This window comes from Rana temporaria, chromosome 5, assembly GCF_905171775.1.
Source record: "Rana temporaria chromosome 5, aRanTem1.1, whole genome shotgun sequence".
Lineage (NCBI taxonomy): Eukaryota > Metazoa > Chordata > Amphibia > Anura > Ranidae > Rana > Rana temporaria.
In genome coordinates this window covers 62,939,576-62,964,761 of record NC_053493.1, presented here as the reverse complement: position 1 = coordinate 62,964,761, position 25,186 = coordinate 62,939,576, and the positions used below count along the sequence as shown (strand labels likewise).

At 42.3% G+C, this 25,186-nt stretch overlaps 1 protein-coding gene across 2 annotated transcripts in view; it reads left to right on the top strand.

Moving 5' to 3' along the window:
* The window catches only part of CUL2 (cullin 2), a 144,998-nt gene that overhangs the window by 89,570 nt on the left and 30,242 nt on the right, over positions 1-25,186 (top strand). For both annotated transcript variants that reach the window (XM_040352654.1, XM_040352653.1), the window contains exons 15-19: positions 6,537-6,689; positions 13,277-13,354; positions 16,744-16,810; positions 21,048-21,250; positions 21,726-21,827. In XM_040352654.1, coding sequence (XP_040208588.1) covers positions 6,537-6,689; positions 13,277-13,354; positions 16,744-16,810; positions 21,048-21,250; positions 21,726-21,827 — 603 coding nt within the window. The remainder of the gene's footprint in view (positions 1-6,536; positions 6,690-13,276; positions 13,355-16,743; positions 16,811-21,047; positions 21,251-21,725; positions 21,828-25,186) is intronic.

The window sequence follows — 25,186 nt, the reverse complement described above, 5'->3', positions numbered from 1 at the left end:
TGCATTGGTTTTCCTTCTCCCTTTCCTTCAATCCTCATAAAAATGTCACCTCCTCCTTTAAAACTGACCTTCAGTAGATTTTAAGTCTGCAGGCTCCTTGTGGGTGCCATCATAAAATGATCCCATGACTCCCCCCTAAATGGAATGAGGTACCCCACATTTCCTATTTTTAGTTTCTCCTCAGTTTTCACCGCTAGCCATGGCAAAGGACTAGATCTTTTTTAGACTCTGGTTGGCTGATTAGGCTGCTGCAGCTTGTTAGATCTTCTGCCACAACAAGATCCAGTGCTTCATTGCAGCTGAACAACAGGAAGTAAGGCGGTCATCATTGGGAATTCTGAGGGAACCCTCTCCAAGGCAGAAGTGAATATATGGGTAAGAATGTGTTTTTTTGTTATTTTTTGCAGCCTTAAAAGAGAGGTATGAGGTATTTAAAGTAAAACAAAAAAAAAAGGATACTCGCCAAGGGGAATGCAGCATTGCTTTTATGCTGCATCTGCCCCCTGCCGCCTCTGCACTGAGAACTGAGGAATAAAACGCAGCTGAAGGCTTGGTTCTCCCCTTCCGCTCTAAGCAGAGAGTCAGTCACAGTTCTCTGTTCTGCTCCTCCAGTGAGTGGTGGGGTGGGAGCAGCTGGCTCTGAGGCTGAACCAGGTGAAAGTCAGGATCTTTCCCCCAGCCTGGAATGGATGAGCGACGTCAGCCGACAGCAGACTTTGGCCTGCTGCCGGCTGAAAACAGCAGAACTAACTGCACTCCTATGATCCGTTGGAGCAGTATATCCAAAAAAAAAAGCTTTGGCCATACTTATCCTTTAAAGCGGAGTTCCAGCCGTTTAATGTGTATTAAAAGTCAGTAGCTACAAAAAGTGTAGCTGCTGACTTTTAATAAACAGATACTTGCCTGTTCCACGGTCCAGCAATGCGACCGCACGGAGTGCCGCTCCTGTCCTCGACGCCTCCATTCACACTGTGTGCACCTTTCGGCTTCACGGCTGGGCATGCATGAGGGCGCTGCGCTCCCGGAGTGGACAGGCGATCTCCTGGGACCTGTCGCATGTCCCAGGAGATCTCCTAGAGGGAGAGGCTACCTAGGGGCAGAGGAGGAGTTGCCTAGTTGGTCCCTAGGTGGAAGTGAGACAGGAAATGCCACTTCTACCATTGCCCCCACTCCCCCCCCCCCCAAAAATACAATGTGGCATGTAAGGAGTGCTTAAAGCGGAAGTTCCACTTTTGGGTGGAACTCCACTTTAAGGCCCCTTTTACATTGAGGTTGCTGGGCAGGAGTTTTTCCAAGCGGTATAGCAGCGCTATTTTTAGTGCTGTACCGCCTGAAAAACTCCTCGGTGTGAAATGTGGATTGGCAGACATTCAGAAGTATTTTTGATAGATATTTAGGCATTTTCGAACATTTCTATTATACTGTGGATTCAAATAACCAATTCATATACCAGAGCATAGGTGAATAGCCATAGGTGAACCCCAACCCCCCACCCACCCAATCCACACAAGCAAAGTGGATGGAGGAATTTTCACTGCTTTGCCATTGTATTCTGATTGCGTGGCTCTTCTGCTGTCAAAATATATCGGACAGCAGCTGCAGCTCATTTAGACATTTTCCAAAAGGCTCATTCGACAGAAGTCAATTGTTGGCGGAAACAACCACAAATGTATCTAAAACATTTTTATTTCGATCCCTCTATGGCCAAGTTACATTGTAACACAAGGACTTTTATGCAGGCCAATGGTCGAATTCCAAACTTTCTTTTGAAAATTTGAAATTTCTTGCGTTTTTGTGATCCGATGGTGCCACCATCGGTTTTTATTTCAAAATTCGATCAACCAAGCCTTCAAGTTCACCTAATTTTTGTTTCAATTATATTTCTTGCGCAATTCTCCCATCATTAAAGGGTCACTAAAGGAATTTTTTTTTTTAGCTAAATAGCTTCCTTTACCTTGCTGCAGTCCTGGTTTCATGTCCTCATTGTTCGTTTTTGCTTTCATGTTGCTGTAAATCTCTCTCTCTGTTCTGGACACTTCCTGGTTGCCTGTTTCCTGATGACCACAGTACTGGGAGATTTCTCACGGTGGTCACTAATCAAGGAGCTGTGTGTAAAACGAAACTGGATTGGTGCTGAGGAGTTTTAGACAAAGTATCACTGCTCTCTATTGGCTGACTGCCCTCTAGTGGCTCTCTGTACATCAGAGAACCAGCAAACAACAGCAAAAACGAAACTACACTGCAGGCACATTATATGATTGTTTTTTTATCTATTTTTAATCATTTTTAAAAGGAATCAGTTAACTATTATGTCTCTATGTCCTGTAAACAGTCATTTCAGCTAAAAAAATGTTTTCCTTTAGTGACCCTTTAATAAAAGATTTTTTCCTTTAAAAAAAATAAAAATATTCAACATCCCCGATCACTCAATTTCGATGACCGCACAAAAATTGTCCGTTGCTGCGGCCCACTAATGGTGCAAAATTTGAACACAAAATTCTTATTTACGATTTTCGAGATGACATTTTGGAAATTCGACCCTTGTATGGACCAGCTTTAGACTTGGGAGCTACAGTTTAAAAAAAAAAAAAAAAAAAAAAAAGCTAAGGACACAACCAGGTCAATAAAACTCATGCAATCATGATTTTTGTTCTGAAAGTAAATGATTTTTGTTAGGAAAGTAAAAAATCCTGCATCAGGATACAATGACTCTCTTGTCCCAGCTTCTTGTAGAAGGGAATATAACATGCACATGATGTGTCCTCTTTAATTGAAATCTGTGCAAATAGAAGTGCGAATAACTTTTTCTTAAAGATGTAGGCTGCAGGCCAGATCCTTGCTTAACTGCTTAGTTGCTAGTCTGGAACATTTAAGGCTGTATTCGCACTGTACAGTGACCTGTGTTTCATTGAGTTGTAAAACGCTGTTCATTGCAAGGACACAGAAAACTATTTGTTTTCTGTGTGTCTCATTCACACTGCAACACAGCCTGGAGCGACGGTAAAATGCAGACTTGCATCATTTTATTGCAGTGCGAACTTTAGAATCGCATGTCTGAGAACAAAAAGTGCAGTGCAGTTCCTCTTGCAGGGGGTGGTGTTTTTCTGATGAAATATAGTTCTGGCCATGAGATTTTTTTTATAATCTATATATATTTTTTTTGTCATTTGTGTGTCTGTCATGCTGTAAATGGCCTTTGCTGCATGCTCTGCACATCAAAACAATACAACACTAAAAATATACTATATATTGAACATATTTCAGCTCGTTAACTTTAATGAAAGTAAAGCCTGAAGCTGCTTTTGGGCTCAACTGGGCAAGCTGTGTGCAGTACACTGCAGCATAACCTTAAAAACACAGCTAACCAGTTACTAATGACTACATATAACCTCTAACCTTAATCATCTTAATGTCATTAGTGACTTAATAGTATACCATACGTTGTCCACAAATATTTACTTTGTATATTTACATATTGGAATAAGAATATTTGAGCTTCTCTATTTTCGATGTACCGTATTTATCGGGGTATAGCGCACACCCCTAAAGTGGACCCGCATTCCTGTAAAAAAAGATTTTAGTACTTAGTTTTGGTGTCTTGCGCGGCGTCCATCGGCGGCCTCGTCTGGTCCGGCGTCCGTCTGCAGCTTCGGTGCTGTCCTCCTCGTCGGGTCCGGCGTCCGTCTGCAGCTTCGGTGCTGTCCTCCTCGTCGGGTCCGGCGTCCGTCTGCAGCTTCGGTGCTGTCCTCCTCGTCGGGTCCGGCGTCCTTCTGTGGTGTCCTCCCCGCTCGATCCCCGCTTCCTGCGATGAGTTTGAACCACTGCACCGGCATATACCGAGCGCAGTACACTCGGGTATAGTTGGGCAGGCTCGGCTCCTCTCGCGGTCACGTTCTGTACGTCCAGGACGTGACCGCGAGAGGAGCCTGCCCGACTATACCCGAGTGTACTGCGCTCGGTATATGCCGGCGCAGTGGTTCAAACTCGGCGCGGGTATCAGCGTATATCGCGCACCCACGATTTTGCCCTGATATTCATGGCAAAAAAGTGCGCGGTATACGCCGATAAATACAATATTTAATGTATTCCCTGTAATTTGTATTACACCTTTTTGTACTCAATAAAATATTTTTGACAAAGAAAAAAACACAGCTGACCATGCGTCTTTTTGTAAATGGAGAGGCTAGAATTTGTTGGAAGGAACAGTAGCTATCAACTTTTTTTTTTTTTTTTATCCAATTCACTGTTTACCTTACAATGGCCAGCCAGTACCATCTAAAGACACTCAAAGACATGAGGTTTCCTCCTGATCTGGCCAAAATGACTAGGTCATGTGACTGTCATATCTGTGAGTATTTTTAAGTGATGGATGATTGGATGGGCGTGAGGGTATTAAATCACACACTGGCCACTTAACTTTTTCAGCTTCTAGCAACAAGATCTTCTTTCTTCCTTCTTATGATCATTATGAGTCCAACACGGCAGTCTGAAATTTCACTCTGTAGTCTCCATAATGTATTGTAAACTAAACTGAGAATCTATCAGGGAGACCTCCTGCCATAGCCATCAATGAAGATATAAACTTGGAGATCAAATAGATCAAAAGCCTTTTCATCTTCTTCATTCAACATGCTTGTACATCTTGAGGAACCATGCTTATAGCTGTACATTGATCATATTCATCATTACAGAGGAACGAGTAATAGACTGTAGTTGGCATCAATGCATCTGGTTATGGAAGTCCGTCATTGTTTCTTAGAAATCTGCTGGGAAGTGGTTCCCTACATTAATACCTTGTCACCAACTTGAAACATTGCATATAAATGCACAGACATTGTTTAATTTGCTGTGTTTTTTCTTTCCATGGTGTTTTTTTTTGTTTTTTGTTTTGTTTTTTGCAATGTGCTTTTGAACTTTCTAAAATATTTGACTACTTCAGGGTAGTTCATTCCCTAGCACAGCCCCCTCCTTCTTTGTACATTTTATAGACCTGTCCTCTGGTCGTATCTAATTACTGTGTGCGATGATAATAATATCAATAATAATAATGATATACTGTCGTAACCTTTTATCTAGGGGGGTGAACGAAAGGCTATAGACTGTCAAGTAACAGCTCTGGGGCTGCTGACATCACAGCCAATAGGTTGGCAGCCAGCAGCAGTCTCCAGGCTTAGGCTTCATGTACCTGGGATGTTTTTACAACCTCTCCTGAACGATTTAAAGGGGTTGTAAAGGTAAAAAAAAAAATCCCTAAATAGCTTCCTCTACCTTAGTGCAGTCCTCCTTCACTTACCTCATCTTTTGATTTTGGATTTAAATGTCCTTATTTCTTCTGAGAAATCCTCACTTCCTGTTCTTCTGTCTGTAACTACACACAGTAATGTGAGGCTTTCTCACTGGTATGGAGTGTCGTGCTTGCCCCTTCCCTTGGACTACAGGAGAGTCAGGACGCCCACTAACACACAGCTCCTTTCTCCAACTGCAACGTAGAGAGTGTCCTGACTCTCCTGTAGTCCAAGGGAGGGGGCGAGCACGACACTCCACACCAGGGAGAAAGCCTCACATTACTGTGTGGAGTTAGACAGAAGAACAGGAAGTGAGGATTTCTCAGAAGAAATAAGGACATTTAAAAGCAAAATCGAAGGATGAGGTAAAAGGAGGAGGACTGCACTAAGGTAGAGGAAGCTATTAAGGGAAAAAATGTTTTACCTTTACAACCCCTTTAACTTAAAAGTTTTGCAGCGTTTGCATTTTAGAAGCGTCTGTGAAAAATGCCTATAAACGAAGAGCGTTTACACATGTTTATAAGCTGTTGCAGGCATTTTCAAATGCCTCTGAACATCCGTCCTGAACGCATTTTTTTTTGCGTTCCAGAAAATGCTTCTAAACTCAACTGCCCAGAAACTACTATAAACGACCCTGTGTACATGTACTGATAAGATAACATAGAGAAGAGTTCAGGGGAAGCTGAAAAAAATGCCCAACTGCTCCTAATCGTCCGTTTCCCAGCAGCAGTGTACATGAGGCCTTAGATGTCTTCACTGTAGAAAAAAACGAAGAGAGGGCGCACCAACCTTGCGCATTACCCAAGTGGTATTTTATTTATTCGAAATGCAAGAAAATTTACTTACTTGCATGTTTGTGAGTATATTTAATATGAATAAATACCACTTGGGTAATGCGCAAGGTTGGTGCGCCCTCTTTTCGTTTTTTTTCGACAGTGTTTCCATTGGGTGTCCCCTGACGTTTGGAGGGCAGCAAGGTCTGTGCATTTACCTAGAGATCTGAGGGGATATCCACCGCCGTCACTTTCGAGCGCAGAATTGTTTGCTATTCCTTTGGATGCCTTCACAAGGGGAGCCTTTACAGATGAATAACATTTAAAAAAAAAAAAGGTTAAAAGCACAAATATTCTTTATGGGAAGATATTGTTTTTTAATGAACGGTCAGGCGACAGGGCCTCTTTAAAATAGTTAGTAATGGATGCAGACTACCCACTCAATTCTTGCAATTAAACATGCTTCACTGTGTTACAGCAAGCCTGCGGCTACGAGTTCACCAGCAAGCTGCATCGAATGTACACGGATATGAGCGTCAGCGCTGATCTCAACAACAAGTTCAACAACTTTATCAAGAATCAAGACACGGTTATTGACCTGGGTATCAGCTTTCAAATATACGTATTACAGGTCAGAATTTGTCAGTTATCCAATAATTGGTAAAACCAATGTGTGCCATTTACTAGATACTGGTAGTTTTGTGCAGCCGTCTCCACTACGTTATCAGTCCTGTTCTTCTTTTACGGTATTATGGCTGGCTGTGTCTATTGTAGTCCGTATCAGGATGGTAAAGACCAGACTGATTCTGCCACTTAAAACATTCACAACCAAAACAGGAGGGATGTGAAGCCATTTCAGAGCATTACTTGGGGTACATATAAATCTAATTTTCTAATCGCATGTTGATTTCTCAGATGCTGCTACATTCTATTTTTGCTCTAGTTTTTTGTCTCCTGTCCATAAAATAAATCTGTTCAATTTCCATCTTGCTGCACATCATGTGATTCAACTTAAAGTAATCCTGTCGAGCAACTTTAAAAAGTGAACACTCTGTGGGCAAGAGCGGGCATCACTCCTCTAATCTGAAACTGGTTCTCTTTCATTTTAACTTTATTAACAAGTGTGCACCCCCTGAAACTGTTCATCTTTCTTTACTAAGAATTACATTTCTCTTTCCACATGCTCCATCCAATGAGAACACCTCAGTGGGGTCACAAATAGTAAGGGCTTGGTCAGAAGTCAGGGAAATCGAGGACTAGAATATCTAAAAATGCATGTAAAATTCTCCTTAAAATTGCTGATAATAAAAATGGCTGGTAAGCGCTCCTGCTTAGAATGATGGAGTATTATTGTATTCTTATATTTTATATTTTTGGGGTAAGTGCGAGGAAATGTTGTTTCATATGATAGTGTATACCTGGCTTTCACAAAATCTAGTTCCAGAGATATTTGTTATGAAGCAGAATATCTGTCTACAAAGAATTTTATAAAAATCCGTTCCCTGAATCCTGTTCCTGTTGTAATCATTATGCACAATGGACATTGATACTATGTGGAGGGGCAGTTCAAAGCCACAAAGTAACTGAAAGATTAGAATCATTTGACTGGGATTCGGCCTTCAGCATCCACAAGAAAGATCAATTTTCAGTGGTCTGACCCTTTTAGTCGCATATTTCTTTAAATGCTCGACCTGCCAGGGATATTCAACCAGAAGTTTCTTTGCTTCACAGGGCACTTGTAGTGGCTTTGAGGCATTAGGGTTACATGTCTACAGACAGGAAGTCGGGTCATGAGGTCATTAGTGATGCAAGGCTTGAATAGATGACGGAACTGGTTTAACAACTTGGATGACCAGCAGAAAATGAAGAGTTTGGTGTGAATTTTGCTAGTGGCAGTCATTTGTGTCCACCCTAGAAAGCCTGCCAGCAACTAAACAATGTAACTCTGTCATCACCACTAAAATCTCATGAACAATGTTATCCACTACAGCCGGATGAACCGCAGGGATTTTCATATTTGGCTGGTGTGTAGCATTCTTAGCCATTTGTGTATGGCCATGAATGTGGCATGTGGCTATGAGCTTTGTATTTTATTTTGTCATATGCTTCATGTAGGTTATTATGCTGAGTCCTTAGCCCTTGTTGTTGCATGGCTTTTTTCTCCTCCCATAAGGCCCTTTTATGTACACAGGGATGTACACCGTGCTCATGCCACCTGGCTGCAGTAAATGCAACTGGAATGACACTCCTACTTGCTACTTTTGGGCTCAACCGTGCATATGTGAGCCCAGCTCAAATACTTTTGGGTGACCTCATTAGTGATAACTCGCTGGATCAGGGACAGGAGAATAAAAGACTGGCTTGTGGGCAGAGGAACCTACAGTATAAATGTACTGCACCTACGCTTTGGCTGCATTTACACCTGAGCGTTTCAAAATCACGCATTTTTACCATGTTTTTGCCGAAATTTTGTTCAGGTCACCAATGTAAAATGGAGAAAAACACCTGTAATCTGCCCCAAAGAAGCTCATGTTCTTTTTTGAGCTAAGGGTGTTTTTCAGGTGTTTTTTACTTCAGGTGACAAAACGCTCAGATGTGAACAGGTGCCATTGAAATTAATGGTGTTTTTCATGCGTTTTTTCGGGCTTTTTACAAGCTTTTTATGAGTTGAATGCAGCCCTTAAGAACTTATAGCTATACACATGCAACGCATTGTGTTGACTAATAATAAGGCCTGTGACTAAGGATGAGCTCTGGCTTGTTCGCATAGAACACATGCAGAGCCCGCCAGGAAGTGTGCACGGCGCTAATAACAGCCAGGGAGACATTTCATGATCCCTGCAGCCGAGCATCGGGAAATGTCTCCCTGGCTGTGATTAGCACAGCGTCGTGCTCACTTCCTGGCGGGCTCTGCACGTGTTCTATGCGAACACGCCAGAGCTCATCCTTACCTGTGACTGCGCCTAGAGTTCAATGAATCCTAAAAAGGAGCACACGAATCTACAGATATGATGGCCCCACTCTCATTGGATGTGGTTTCTAATTCAACAGCATGATTATCAGTTGGTGTGTTCCGTTCCTCTGCTGTGCCACCTTGTTGTTCTGTGAAGTCAACCTATTCTCATAATTTCTAGAGACTCCAGATGTTTGTTATCTACAGATGCAGATAACGGCCCCATTCTCATTGGATGTGATCTCTAATTAAACAATGTCCTATCGGTTGTGGGGTACCACCAATAGTATGTCTTGTTCCACTGCTGTGTGTCCTAGTGGAGTTTGGGAAGTCAACCTATTGTAATTTCTAGAGATATTATTATCTAGAGGTATTTATCATACATACTACCTGCTTTATAAGGAGCCTGCAAATTATTACTACCTACAAAGAGGTGCATATTACTACAGAGTCTTCTGACTCTTCTTCACTCATTCAGCATTTTATTTTTGCTGAACAGCTGGAAAAAGTGTAGATTGTATTGCATAGAACCTTTAGTGCTCTTACCAACTGAAATAATTGTACAGTACAAACATTCAACTTGGAAACTTTCAAAGATGTGAACATGTGTCCAATTCTGTAAAGCTGGGTACACACATGCTCATTTTTTTTGTTTTATTTTTTATTTACTCAACCCAGCAGGCTGACCAAAAAAATAAAACAGATCACCTACCAACACAAGTGTTGTTGGTGCAGCGATCTCCCATGCTGAGCCTTTGTGTTCTGACAGCGGGGCTGACACTCATCAGCACCTGCAGCCTTTGTCTGCAAGCGCTGATCTTTGCTGGACTTACGAGCTCCTGGAGTGGAACTTGCTTGTAAGTAGGGGACTTACTATATTCACATTTTATAGTTGAAATACTGGTATAAAAGTGCATGCTGTATTCAGTCCACAGACTGCTGCCAGAATGGAACAGAGAGGCCAAAAACAGCCAGAGCACTACAACAAGCACACTCTTCAGTTTATTTATCTCCTCCAAGCTGAGATGGTTGGAAATCAGCACTAACATTCATCCTGGCCTTTGCTGCTGTTTGTTGTTTCATCCAAGAAAGGAAGCAACTTTTTCATAAAAACTTCAGTTTTCCTGCCTGGCTTTATGTGGAGGATAGTATCTTCTAACGGCTTTAAAATAAGATAAAAAGTATGTTATGAGTACATTGAGATAGACCCGCTCGGATAGATTTTTCCTATAAGAACATCAATGAAACCGCTTTTAAAAGTGGCTCTTCTGAAGTATAAAACCTGTTTGTGGGTTGTGTTTGATGAGGCTTGTGCACCATCACTCATTAGTTCTCTCTTTAACTGGATTAAAGCGGAGTTCCACCCAAAAGTGGAACTTCTGCTTTAAGTACTTCTCGCCCCTTTACATGCCACATTTGGCATGTCATTTTTTTTTGGGGGGGGGGGGGGTACTTTTGAGTGGGACTTCCTGTCCCACTTCCTCCTTCCTCCCACCAGCCCCTACTCTTGGCAATCCTGTCCACTGGGAACGCACATGCGCAGTGAGTGCCTGGCCGTGAAGCCGAAATCTGTCACGGCCAGGTGCCCACAGTGGCTATGACGGTGCCGCCCGAGAAGAGGGGCGAGGAGCGACGCTTCAGTCGGCCGCATCGTTGGACCGCGGGGCAGGAAAGTGTGTAAAGAAAGTCAGCAGCTAAACTTTTTGTAGCTCGTGACTTTTAATAAACAAAAAAAAAGCCTGGAACTCCGCTTTAACTTTTTCCAAAGAAAAATTATTAGGTTTCCATTACTGACCTTTCAAATCTACTACTTTCCTGGATTATGTTGATTCTGTCTTTAGTATATTTTTGAGTAACTAACCAAAAATTGGCACAAACATCCCTAAAGTCCCTAAATGGGTGTATTTGCTGTATTTAAAAATATATATGTTCTGCTGAGTATTGAATATGGATTATTTTTTACATCTTAAAAATGATCTGTGATATTTGTTTGAGGCCATTGTAATTGATATGACAGACAAAGGCATCACTGAAAGCATAGGAGAATTTAGGGAAAAGATTTGTCCATTAACTGGACTATTGCACTCGGTGGGGTGGAAGGGTCTGTCCGATCATGTGATTACTGTGATTGGGTGTCACAGTAGTCACATGATTAGGAACTGGTACAGGGTGCTATCTTTAACAGCTCAGTCAATGAGCTGGGAGAGTTCTCTCAACACAAACTTCCTGTTGCCCATGGACACATATGTGCGGCGTTAAAGTCCACCCTATTTGCCAACACCCGTCTGCTTTACATGGGCAGCAACAGGTTAAAGGGGTATTTTATATAAATCTGATATTTTAGTTTTGAATGGGTAATGGCAAATTGAACTACCTAGCTCCTAGAGGTTCTAATAGAGTGATGTCGCTGCCAGCTCTGAAAGTCCTATGTTGTCGCTCTGCACCGAGTGCAATAGTCCAGTTAATAAGCTTCAATGTCTTTGCAGCATTATCTGTAATGTAACCTACATTTAAAAAAATCAACAGAGTACAAGACAACCTTATAATAGCTGCAGCAGACTCCCTAAGACGGCAGTGATTCTGTGTGCCTGTATTTATTCAAGGCTACAATAATACACTGTATTGTCAAGTGTGTTGGGACGCCTGCCTTGACACACACATGAACTTTAATGGCATCCCAATCTAAAGCTGGATACACATTATACAACTTTTGTTTCATTTCCCTTTACCCTTAACTATGTAGTGCAAGTCGGGGCTTGCCTGATTGCATGCAATTTCAAAGCGTTTAGGTTTGACCTCAAATTTATATGGTTTTGGTAAATCTAAAGGACAGTTGTACAAGAAAATTGTATAAAAGTTGTATAGTGTGTAGCCAGCTTTAGCCTGTAGGGTTCAGAATTGAGTTGGCCCACCCTTCTCGGAAGGCTGTCAACTAGATTTAGGAGTGTCTATAATGATGTTTGCCCATTCTTCCAGATGCGCATTTTGTGAGGTCAGGCACTGATGTTGGAAGATATCTCTGCTCGCATTAATGCATCTCAAAGGTGTTCTTTGGGGTTGAAGTCATGACTCTGTGCAGGCCAGTCAAGTTTTTTCACCCCAAACTGACTCATCCATGTCTTTATAGACCTTGCTTCGATTTGGTACATTCAGCCTACCCTTACATGGTTTGAATCTCAGGCGGTCTCGGCTGAGATTCCAACCGTCTATGACCGGCTTTAGGGAGGCTTCTGATTTAGGAGTGCGAGAAGTGTAGTGACCTCTGCCATTCCATGACTTAATGAGGTTGGGCAAGTATGACCTAAAGAAAGTGACTATTGTGCGCAAACTTTACCTGCTTGTCTGTCATGTCATGAAAAAGTTCACACCTTGAGAAAAGGGTCCTGGGGTATTTCTTCCACTAGCCATAGTCTGATCCCCTTAAGGTCTGAGGCCTCGTACACACGATAGGTTAAACAGAGGACAACTGTCTGATGGACCGTTTTCACCGGTCAAAACCGAACGTGTGTGGGCCCCATAGGTTATTTAACCATTGGTTAAAAAAAAGCCAACTTGCTTAAATTTAACCGATGGATTCCTAACCGATAGGTCAAAACCAGTCGTTGGTAGGCACAACCATCGGTTAAAAATCCACGCATGCTCAGAATCAAGTCGACGCATGCTTGGAAGCATTGGACTTCATTTTTTTCAGCACGTTGTTGTGTTTTACGTCACCGCGTTCTGACACGAGCGGTTATTATTTAACCGATGGTGTGTGGGCGTGACTGGCCATCAGTCAGCTTCATTGGTTAACCGATGAGAACGGTCCTTCAGACCGTTCTCATCGGATGGACTGATCGTGTGTACGCGGCTTTAAAGCGGGTTTCCACCCGCTGCTACTAACAGCTGACTGCTGACTTTTTTTTAATAAGGACACTTGCCTGTCCTAGGCGCCCGCAATGTTTTTTTTTTTTGGACCTCCCTGTTTTTTTTTTTTATTATTATTATTTAGATGTTTCATCTCTGTAGGACATGGCATAACTGTCAACATCTATCACCCCTATCATCATATCTTGCTGTCGCCTCCTTTTATGGTGAAAAGTGCCCAGTAGAAAGAGTCAGTTCTATAAAATTATTTTATTTTCCAAAATCTTTACAATTGTACAGCTAAAAAAAATAAAAGCCAGATTCGCCACAAAGTGATCAGAACAAAAAGGAAATATTCTTCAGAATAAAAGCTTACATTTTATACAGTTAATAATGTTCTATGTATGCATTTCTTTCAGGCTGGCGCATGGCCTTTAACTCAGGCCCCATCCTCTACGTTTGCCATCCCTCAGGAACTGGAGAAGAGTGTTCAGATGGTGAGTGTTTACCCTGATTAGTAGAAGTGTCTCTATTACCTTTATACAGGAGTTTGTTAATTGGATTATGTATTTTTTTTTTTCTGTTTTCAATATTTTTTGAGTTTTCTCGTATTGCTCAATATACATGAGCAAGTTATTTACAGTCTGGGTATATTCAATGTAATACAGCAGATAAATAAGTATTGAACACATCATCATTTTTCTAGGTAAATATATTTCTAAAGGTGCGATTGACATTCAATTTTCACCACATGTCGGTAACAACCCATGCAATCTATACATACAAAGACAACAAGTTCGGAAATTAAGTTATGTGTAATAAAATGGAACGACACAGGGAAAAAGTATTGAACACGCTAACTGAAATGTATTTAATACTTCATACTACAAAATCCTTTGTTGGTAATGACAGCTTCAAGATGGCTTCTGTATGGAGAATATAGTCGCATGCATTGCTCAGGTGTGATTTTGGCCCATTCTTCCACACAAACAGTCTTAAAATCTTGAAGGGTCCGGGGGCCTCTTCTATGAACTTTGATCTTTAGTTCTTTCCATAGATTATCTATTGGATTCAAGTCAGATGATTGGCTGTGCTAATCTAGCAGCTTTCTTTTCTTTCTTTGAAACCAATTGAGAGTTTCCTTGGCTTTGTGTTTAGTATCATTGTCTTGCAGAAATGTCCTCCCTTGTTTCATCTTCTTCATCCTGGTAGATGGCAGCAGATTTTTATCACAAAGTCTTGGTACATTTTCCCATTCATCCTTCTTTCAATGATATGAAGTTCCTTATGCTGAAAAACTGTCCTACACCATGATGTTCCCGCCTCCAAATGTCACTGTTGGTATGGGGGGTGTTTTTGGGGAGATGTGCAGTGCCATTTGACCTCCAAAAATGATGTGTATTATGGCATCCAAAGAGTTCAATATCGGTCTCACCTGATCAGACTATATTCTCCTAGTATTTCAGACTTGTCTAAATGTTGTGTAGCAAATTTAAACAAGCTTCAGCATGCTTTTTCTTCAGTAGTGGACTCTTGCGTGATGAGCTTGCATACAGGCCATGGAGGTTGAGTGCATTACTTATTATTTTCTTAAACAATTGTACCTGCTAATTTCCAGGTCTTTCTAAAGCTCTCCACAAGTGGTCCTCAACTCTTGGACAACTCTTCTGATCATTTTTTTCACTCCTCTGTCAGCAATTTTGCAAGGAGAACCTAATCGTAGCCGGTTTTTGGTTAATTTATGTTTTACCCCTTCCACTACCCCAGCAGTGCTCACTGGAACATTCAGAAGTTTATAAATCCTTTTGTAACCAAAGCCATAGGTATGTGTTGCAACAATACGGTGCAAAGGTCTTAAAAGCGCTTGTTGCTTTTACCCATCATGAGATGTTTCTTGTGACACCTCGGTAATGAGACCCCTTTTTATAGCCATCAGTTGAGACTGACCCAGCTGATATTTATTTGCACTGACAAGAGGCAGGATTGCTTTCTAATTACTGATAGCTTTCAGCTGGTGTCCTGGCTTTTGATGCATTTTTTTCATATGTTCAATACTTTTTCCCTGTGTCATTCCATTTTATTACAGACGATAACTTAATTTCTGAACTTATTGTTTTGGTGTCTTTGTATGCATGGGGTTACTGACGTGGTGAAAATTGCATGTCAATAGCACCTTTAGAAATATGATTACTTAGAAAAATAAACCAGTGCTGTCAATCCGGATAATGAAGAGGAACTTCACCCTTGCCTGTAAATTATACTTTCCATATTCCACTTACCTTTGACGCCCTTTTATGCAGGATAAACCTATTCATAAGCCCAGCAAACCTTGTCTTTTTCTTACCCTTTGCTTCCACCGAATCTTGTCTCGTGCCCATGCCATCATCTTGAATGCTATAATTGGGAGCCAGCTGCCTCTTCCTCATTTGCAGAGCTCTGATGAGGTTTTCTTGATCCTGCGAATGTCCAGATATGCTGAAGGTTAATTATGAGAACAAAATATCTCCAGCTATGGAGAGAAATGTGAAAGCGGGGGTTCTCTTTTTTTTTGCGTACATACCATTTTTAGGGCCATTTTCATCCCCGGCTTCCCCACGGGAGTGGGCGTTCCTAATCACAGGCTGTGATTGAAGTGCTTCCGACTGGCGCATACTGCGTGTCACGAGTTGCCGAAAGAAGCCGAACGTCGGTGCGGCTCTATACGGCGCCTGCGCACCGACGGTCTGCTTTTTTCGGCAACTCGTGACGCGCAGTATGCGCCAGTCGGAAGCACGTCAATCACAGCCTTTGATTAGGAGCGTCCACTCCCGCGGGAAAACCTGGGGTGAAAATAGCCCTAAAATGGTATGTACGCAAGGGGAAAAAAAAAACGCATACTGTCGGTCTCATAGGTCGGCTCCATGCAATGTCCGAATTTTTTTTTAGGGTGAACTCCCGCTTTAAGATCATGAGTGAAGGTTGTTTATAAAGTAAAATTGAAATTAATAATTATGTTTTTCCTACCCCCTTCCTCCTCTTGCCCTGTCTAATGTGTACCTGTCAGACCATATTTTGACCCTGCCAGGGACTAGCCATGTCTTTTTCATTTCTGGTCTGGTTGCTTGATTGTAGCTTGGCTTCATAGATTATAATGGGGAAACCCATAAATCTAAACATCTATGATTATTCAGGTCTATGGCTTCCACCTCATGTCGGTGGAGCTGAACTGCACATTCGCAACCTGCCAATAGAGAAATTAAGATGGCTGTTGCTAGGCTCTGGTTGGATCAAACTCCAATGCTGGTCTTTTGTTTTAGTTTCTTAAGAGACCAAGGGGGGATCCTATTGGGGAGAACTGTTGTTTTCAGTGAGTCAGCTGACTTTGTAAGAAGCAGTAAGGCTACTTTCACAATGGGGTGCTTTGCAGGCGCTATAGAGCTAAAAATAGCACCTGCAAAGCACCCTGAAAGAGCCGCTCCTCTAACTCCCAAGGGCTTTCACACTGGAGCGGTGCGCTGGCAGGACGCTCAATGTCCTGCTAGTAGCATCTTTGAGGCGCTGTAGGAGAGCCGGGAAAGCGCTGCTGCAGCGGCGCTTTGCAGGCTGTGTTAAAATGGTGGTGTTTTCACACTGGAGCGATGCGCTACTGGCGGTAAAGTAGCCTGAAGTGCAACCCTCATGTAGGCACTGCAAATCGGTAAGCAAAGTCAGCATATATAACTGCCAACGTGTACATATGTAATTACGCGCTATATAATATGGTTTGTAAAACGTTAACACGCATTGATGAGATAATAATTTCTATTTCTTTTATATGTGCAGTAAAAGTAGTATAAACAAAAGCTATAAGAATATAATTCCCTTTTTAAATATGGATATATAAAATCTATCACTTTTTGTTTTTTAGTTTGAATTATTTTACAACCAACACTTTAGTGGCAGAAAGCTAACGTGGTTGCACTACTTGTGTACAGGTAATTTTATTTTTTTCTTCTTGTTTTTATATGGTGACCGTATGGTTTTTATAGCTCATATACACTGATCAGACATATCTTTATGACTACCCACCTAATACTGAGTAGGTCCCCCCTTTTGCCACCAAAACAGCCCTGACCCATCGAGGCATGAAGGCCACTAGACCTCTGCATGTATACTGTGGTTTCTGGCACCTGGGTCTATGGGAGGAAGAGGATGTATTTCATCATCCACAATACCTCAGCCATGTACATACATGGCTGAGGTATATAGATGATGTCCTTGTCATTTGGGAGGGAGATATCGATTCCTTTCACAGTTTCATTAACCAGCTGAATACCAATGATCGAAATATACACCTAACCTACACTTATGACAGGACATCAATTTCCTTCCTTGACCTGAAAATGGGTCTTAAAGACGGAAATATTACCACGTGTACCTTTCGTAAAGAACGCCAGCCAACACCCTGCTACAGGCGGACAGCCATCACCCCCAGTGGCAAAAAAATGGGATTCCCATAGGGTCAATTCATGAGAATTAAACGAAATTGCTCAGAATCCTCCACCTTTAACATGGAGGGCAAGTAGCTCTACACAAGATTTTGTGAAAGACTATTCGCACAAACAGATCAAGTATGCGAAGCGTAAAGCAGCTCAACGTAGCAGAAACAGTTTACTTCTCATGAATTCAAAAGAAACAACTAGTATTAAGAAAAACTCAAGCCCAATAAGGCTTATAACTACCTATGGCTCCCAATGGGGCAATGTAAGGAAGACATTGGAGAAACATTGGGGCATCCTGGCGAGTAATAAAACCCTGGCAAGTATTGTAGGAGTCTGCCCAAAAATGGTAGCCCGTAGAGCTAAGAATCTGGGTGATATACTCGTCCAGTCTGAATTTGTTAGACAACCTAATATATCATGGCAATAAGAATATCCCCGGAGCAAAGGGATGTTCCCTTGCTCAAAATGCCAGATCTGTCCTTTTGTGGACGGGACTAAAATGTTTCAAGACGCAAAAGGACAGCGAGAATTTGAAATCAGGGACTTGATCAACTGTTCCACTGAAAGGGTCATATATATGCTTACCTGTACCTGTCCGAAAATCTATATAGGAAAAACAAAAAGACAACTGAGGATAAGAATTGGAGAACATCTCAGAGACATTAAAAGAGAGGAGAAAGTGAAAAGTAAAAAAGATGGTGACTTGGAGAAACATCATGAAAGTCCAGTCGCCAAACATTTTTTAGAATTCCACCAGGGTAAACCTGATGGTCTTAAGGTAAAGGGTATATATGTACTTAGATTGCCAGCCAGACGGGGTGATTTCGATAAAATTCTGTTACAGAAGGAAAAGTGGTGGGTCTACACCCTAAAATCCCTAGCACCCCTAGGAATGAACGTGGCAATGAGCATGCAGTCCTTTTTGGAGTAAAGAGCCGTGTTCTTCCCCTTTCTTATTTATCATCATATTTTTCACTATAGGGGAATTTCCTTATATACCATAATGCTATCTATCCATTATTCCCTTCGTTTTGTTATTTATTAATTTGTATTAACTTTACTTGTCCAATTATCTATTATTCTTTACTTTATGATTATTTTTCTCAATATTATCATTATCATTTTTCATCATCTCTCTACTATTCTAGTATGTACCCAGATATGGTAGCGATGGCGGACATTTTCATTATCGCTCATGAACTTAAAATATTCTTCCTCTCTTGTCTAGAGTTTTTTTTATATTTAATTATTTCATTAATTCTTTCTAGATCATTATATCTTTATATAACCTATACATATATGTTTGTCTCTGTCCCCTGTCTCATGTGTCAATGTGTTTAACAATTCAAACTGGATGATAGTGTTGAATGTGCCTACAGTGATCTCATGTAGGTTTTTTCTATTGCTACTGATATTCAATCTAGCTTAAAACACACCAGTACACATGCTAGAGTGGGATATATCAGAGATATATGTGCTGGAACTATCTGCGGGACTGAACAAATTCACATGAAGGAATATAACACCCTGCTTAACACTCTCTTGATTATAACACAAATTTTAACGAGGAGTAGGGGGCGTGCACTGGTGTAACATAAAAGGAGCATTGCGCGGGCCCCCCCTCCAACGTCCAGACGAAGCTACGTGACTAAGATTGCGAAACGCGTTGACGTCACGGTCTTAGGACGCCACATTCCATTCCCCGTCAGCACGGAGTTGATGTAGGGACATACAGCGGTTGCCTGGCCACACTAGCCAGTTATGCGCGCGGCGTACACGTGCCGCACAACAGGAGCGGGACAACATCCATCTGACACCCATCTGCTGAATACTCTCATACCACCATACAGGTGCAACACAATTGGTGGACTGTGACGGGCCCCCCTCAATACTTGGAGGACGCGTGAGCCCCGGTTCCACTGAAGACTGCAGAAGTGGTAAGATGGACTAGACCTGATCGCAAAAGGACATGTCATCTTAAAATCTCACAGGCTTTACGCAAAGTGAAACCAATACCCTGAGTGTCCATTCACAGGCAATTTCGCCTTGAAGAGACATTCCCTCACCAGTAGTTATCTGGTCTATACATGTCCCCTTTCTAGTCATCCCTTTCATTTATCCAGGGAAACTATATTTAGAGATATACACCTTACATGGACTACTGTTCTGCCAATTCTGATTACTCCACATTAAGGACATTATTTTACAGTAGTAATCTTGGCAATTGAAGCTTATTTACATATGCCGTTTGCATTCCATTCCGCATATGCACTTATTACATCATCCTCACTACACCGTCATCCCCTTCATCTATCTCCCCCGCGGGGACACATATGTTGCATTGTTCCCATTAGTTTCCCTTTTGGATTGTTATTGCATGATTACGTTTTTTTCCGTTGGGAACTGCAACATACATGGATTTATGGCGTCCAGACTGTCTTGTATATTTGTAATTGTCTTTCTTGTGATATTTGTTATTTGCACTCAGTACGGGTTTTACTGGTGCCCTCTGTCTGCACATTGAGACCCAGGACTTGGGATATATTTGCACTAGTGCTTTGCTGCTATTTTTTTTTATGTAGTGACTTATTTATTATAAAATAAACTATTTTCATTATTTCTATACGGATGAGTGTTGTCCATTTCTACCAACAGTAGCCCCTTTTATCTTTGTGGTGTCTTCCCTCTTGAGATTTCCACAAGATAGTACCTATTTTTTTTGTATCTAGCACCAAGCTGTCAGTAGCAGATCCTTTAGGCCTTTTAGTTGGATTGGGCTTGTTTTTCTAGCACTCCTAAAAGATTCTCAATTTCAGTTGAGATCTGGAGAAATTCGAGCTCAAGTCAAAACTTTAAACTCATTGTTGGGTTCCTCAACCCATTCTTGAACCATTTTTGCAGAGTGGTGGGCATAATATTCTGCTAAAAGAATTCACTGCCATCAGGGAATACTGTTTCCAATGAAGGGGTGTACTTGGTCAGCAGCAATGTTTAGTTAAGTAGTACATGTCAAGTAACATCCACATGAATGGCAGGACCTAAGGTTTCCCCGCATAACAATGCCCATAGCATCATACTGCCTCCGCCAGGTAAGCAATGCACATGCAACTGGCCTTACACATGATTTATCGGACCAGACTGCCTTCTTTCATTGCTTGTTCCACTTCTGATGTACATGTGACAATTGTAGGAGCTTTTGACTAAGTTCACCTTTAAGGAAAAATAATAAATGCACATATTTTTGCATAAAAAAATAATAATTTTTTTCCCATAGATGCCTGGAACGCATTGCGCCCGCATGCAGCAGATTTTGGGTTCAGTATCATGCTCATGCACACCAGCCACTTCCTCCAGCTTTCTACCCATACCTTCATACGGCTCTCAGTTGGAACTCCTATAGGAAATGTGAATGAACCATGAGCGCACTGATCAGCAAACTCATAGTCCTTTGAGAACTAGCTTAATGATTTACAGATCCCTGTGGCTAATTTTAAATGTAATAGCGGCTACGTGGGAGGAGGATGGGGCTGTGACGTGGTGGTGGGGGGGGGGGGGGCTGAGTGGTTGCTAGAGCATGTTACACCCTAAATATGTGTGTAACGTGCATGTTTTAAAGGTGAACTTATCCTTTCAGTTTAGGTTGCAATGACCCTTTACTATGTGGATTCATAATAAATCGAAGCAATTGTATGTTCTGTGCATTTATAAAAATGTATGTTCTTCTGAACAGGTGAAGTGAAAATGAACTACCTGTCCAAACCCTATGTAGCGATGGTCACTACATACCAAATGTCTGTCCTACTAGCCTTCAACAACAGTGAAACCGTCACTTATAAGGAACTCCAAGACAGCACTCAGATGAATGAGAAAGAGCTGACAAAAACCATCAAGTCTCTACTTGACGTCAAGATGATCAACCAGGATTCTGAGAAGGTCTGATCTCCCATTTCTTATGTTGTGAAAAAAATGCACATTTCCAGGACAAATACAAATGTCTTCCTTGTATCTAAACCCTCTGTAGTAGTCGCAATAGCAGAGCCCCCCCTCCCTCCCACTATTTTCAGTTACTTGGCTGATTTAAGCTGGGAATACACGCATAATACTTTATTTTTTTCAGCCAGAGAGCTGAATTTTTATCCGTGTACCTGGAGTTATAGGGTCACAAAAAAACACAGCCCCTTTATGGCATCTTTATGTCTGAATAGTTAGACTGCAATGCCAGTTTATACCTATGGGTGGTGGTGCATGTAAAATCAAACCTTCGTTTCCAGAAATGTACGAGAGATATGGAGGATTCCAACGCAAGGGTGAAGCTTGCAGCTTCTTGCTTTTAATATGGAGGGTGACATTGGTTAGAAATTCACGTTTTGGATGACCTTTTTATATTACTTTTTTGTTTCCATTACAGGAAGATGTTGATAGTGAATCAACGTTTTTATTAAATATGAATTTCAGCAGTAAACGGACAAAATTTAAAATCACTACACCGATGCAGAAGGACACACCACAAGTAGGTTTTTGTTCCTCTTTCACCTTTCATCGTCTTCTATTTTATTTTTATTTTTTCTGTTGGTTTCCTTCTCCTTTCCTTGGTTTCTTTCCTTTCCATGCTTCCCACCCTCTTTTCTTTCCTTTCCTTTCCTTTCCCTTTGTATTTATTCCTTTTTTTGCTGTCTTTACTTTCCTTAAGTGGTTAAGGAATTATTATAAGTCTATGCCAGCCCTTCTATTAGAGGCTGGCATAGCACACTGTGTGTGTGTGTGTGTGTGTGTGTGTGTTTTATTTAAAAACGAGTGCTGTAAATACTGAATATCCGCTGTTTTCAGGTCGGTCACATGACTCGTGGATGCTTTCCAGCTCTGATGGATGTATTCTGCGGGAGGAGCCGTGATCTTCCTCTGACATGGCCACTCGTCTCCTCCGCAGAAGCCACCCATCGTAGCTGTAAAGTGGCCAAGAGTCACGTGACCAGCCTGAAGACAGCTGGTATTCAGTATTTACAGCACTCTTGCAGTTAAAAAAAGAGTGCTGTAAATACTGAATACCAGCTGTCTTTAGGCTGGTCATGTGACTCGTGGCCACTTTACAGCTACGATGGGTGGCTTCTGCGGAGGAGACGAGCGGCCATGTAATCTCCCATCTGACGTCAGAGGGAGATCATGGCCCCTCCCGCCGGATACATCCATCAGAGCTGGAAAGTATCCGCGAGTCATGTGACCGACCTGAAGACAGCTGATATAAAGTATTTACAGCACTCGTTTTTAAATAAAACACACACAGTGTGCTATGCCAGCCTCTAATAGAGACCGAGAGCGCTCTGACAGGGAGGGGGTGGGGGGTGCGGCGAGAGGAGAGCAGGCAGCCTATCGCAGAGGAAAGCATTTTGACCACAGTGATCAGAGCGGAGCTGCCCTGGTTATTGTGGTCTGTTTATGACAGGTGCTATATTAGGGGTCTAATAGACCCCAGTGTCTCCCCTATATAAATAATAGTTGTTGTGTTTTTTTTATGTTTTTTGTTACGTTTTTTTTAAACACATTGTGACCAGTGCAATATAATGTTACTATAGCAACATTATACCACTCTGGGAAAGTGATCAGGATTTCTTTTTTATACTTTGATTGCTTGTTTTGTCTTGATTAACTTTGATTGGCCAGAGCTTAACACATGGTACAGATGGACTGTGATTCACCCTGTCGCTACAGCTAGCAACACAATTGTACACAATGGATGGCATGAAAGGAAGCTATCCATTGTGTACAACTGTCATGTTACCTGCTGTGATTGGTCACATGGTGCCGGCAGCGAGCTGGTACTCTGATCTGTCATAGGCTGTGTCCGGTGGATGCAGATGGTGACAGATCACGCTGATGCGCGGCCCGGTTAAACATTCTTCTATTATGGGGAATTTTCTTTGCTTTTATTTTTTTTATAATGATAGCCTAGCAGGCAGAACAAGATGCCCACTATTACCCTTAAATACTTTAGAAGGCTCTTCTGTGAGTAAGTGCAGGCTCACATCAGTGGGCTTTGCCAGATTGCATTTGATTCGCACCGCAGTGCAAATCACATGTGATATCAGCCATGCAGATTGTATGGCTGATATCACATTGCATTCTGACCAAACTCGCACAGGGCCCTTTTTTGGTTCGCACCATAATCGGATGGCTTGGGTGTTCACCTATGCCATCCAATTCTTGTCCGAACTGTCAGTTTGCAGTGCGATATGCGAGCTGAACTGTGGGTGTCATTAACAATATATTGACAATCCCGGCAGTTTGCATATGGCAGTGTGAACTGCTGTGCGAGTCGGTTGCAATGTGGGAACCCGCAGTGGATTTGCAGGGTTCCCGTATCGCACTAGTGTGAACCGAGCCTTAATCTTGCCATTCACTGATCAATTTGGCTAATTTTTGATGATCTTGTGACCATCTCCGCTTGATAGAAGTTGACTATTTGTTTGACTTCTATTGAAGGCACATGTTGGGAAAATTGTCCTCGACCAGGAGCTGTAGCCAATCGGTTGCAGCTACTGATAAGTCTATTCTGAAAGCGGCTGGAACCAGAGCCAGAATTCAAGGTTCTGGGGGGGGTTAGAATTCTTCTTTCCCATTCATTTTTGTGGATGGAGGAATCTGCCTAATAGCTGAACGAATAAAGTGTATAGCCAGCTCTGGTTTCACTTTGTTACGGGGCACGACTTTTTGTCTTGATGGCTAAGCTGTACTATTCCGCTGTCCAATGTGAGTGCCTTTACTAGTCACTATTTAAGTCAGATTGGAGAGTGGAATGGTATTTGGCAGGGTTTAGTCATAAAGTCAGGCCCCAGGGACAGTGAAAAGAATTCAGAGGAAACATTTTGGGGCAATAAACTGAAATAGACAAAAGGAATTGCACTGACCAACTGAGAACTTCCTCTACCAATTACAGCAGCAGCTAAAAAACTCTGCAATAGTAGCGCAAAATATTCATTCACAAAATAAAACTTCCTATTACAATGGTTGCAAACCCTTACAATATACCCACTTAAAGCGGAGTTCCACCCAAAAATGGAACTTCCGCTTATCCCACTCCTCGCCCCCTTACATGCCACATTTGGCATGTCATTTTTTTTGGGGGGGGGGAGTGGGGGCTTCAGGAGAAGGGGACTTCCTGTCCCACTTCCTCCTTCCGCCGAGGGGCTGCAAAGGCGATTAAGCTTAATTGCCTTTTGGCAGCCCCTCCCTGTAGGCGATCGCCTAGGACACATGACCGGTCCTAGGCGATCGCCTGTCCAATCAAACAGCGCAGTGCCGCTCGCGCATGCGCAGTGGGTGCCCGGCCGTGAAGCCGAAAGCTGTCACGGCCGGGTGCCCACAGTGACAATGAAGACGCCGACCGGGGAGGGGGGGAGAGGAGAGGAGCGGAGCCCCGGCCGGCGCGTCGGTGGAGCAGGTAAGTGTCTGTTTATTAAAAGCCAGCAGCTACACTTTTTGTAGCTGCTGACTTTTAATAAACATAAATATTGGCTGGAACTCCCCTTTAATTGGCTAGCCTCAAATGTGTCACAGAGATTAACCACTTTACAACCGCCAAACGTCAAATTACGTCCTTGACTTTGTGCGGTGATATCTGAATGATGCCTGCAGCTACAGGCTTTATTCAGATATCACCGTCTTCAGCCGGCGATTCTGTGCACAATAAGAATGATTAAAGCGGCTGTTCCACCGCTTGATCGTTCCTATAGGCAGCGGGAGGGGATGCCACCCCCTCCCGTCGCCATCCGGTGCTTCTCCGGGCTCTCCCCTGCCATCGGGGGCCCGGAGAGCTAATCGGCCGGCGCTGGCTGGGGAAGCATAGAGATGATGGGTGACCAGATGGTCACCGGT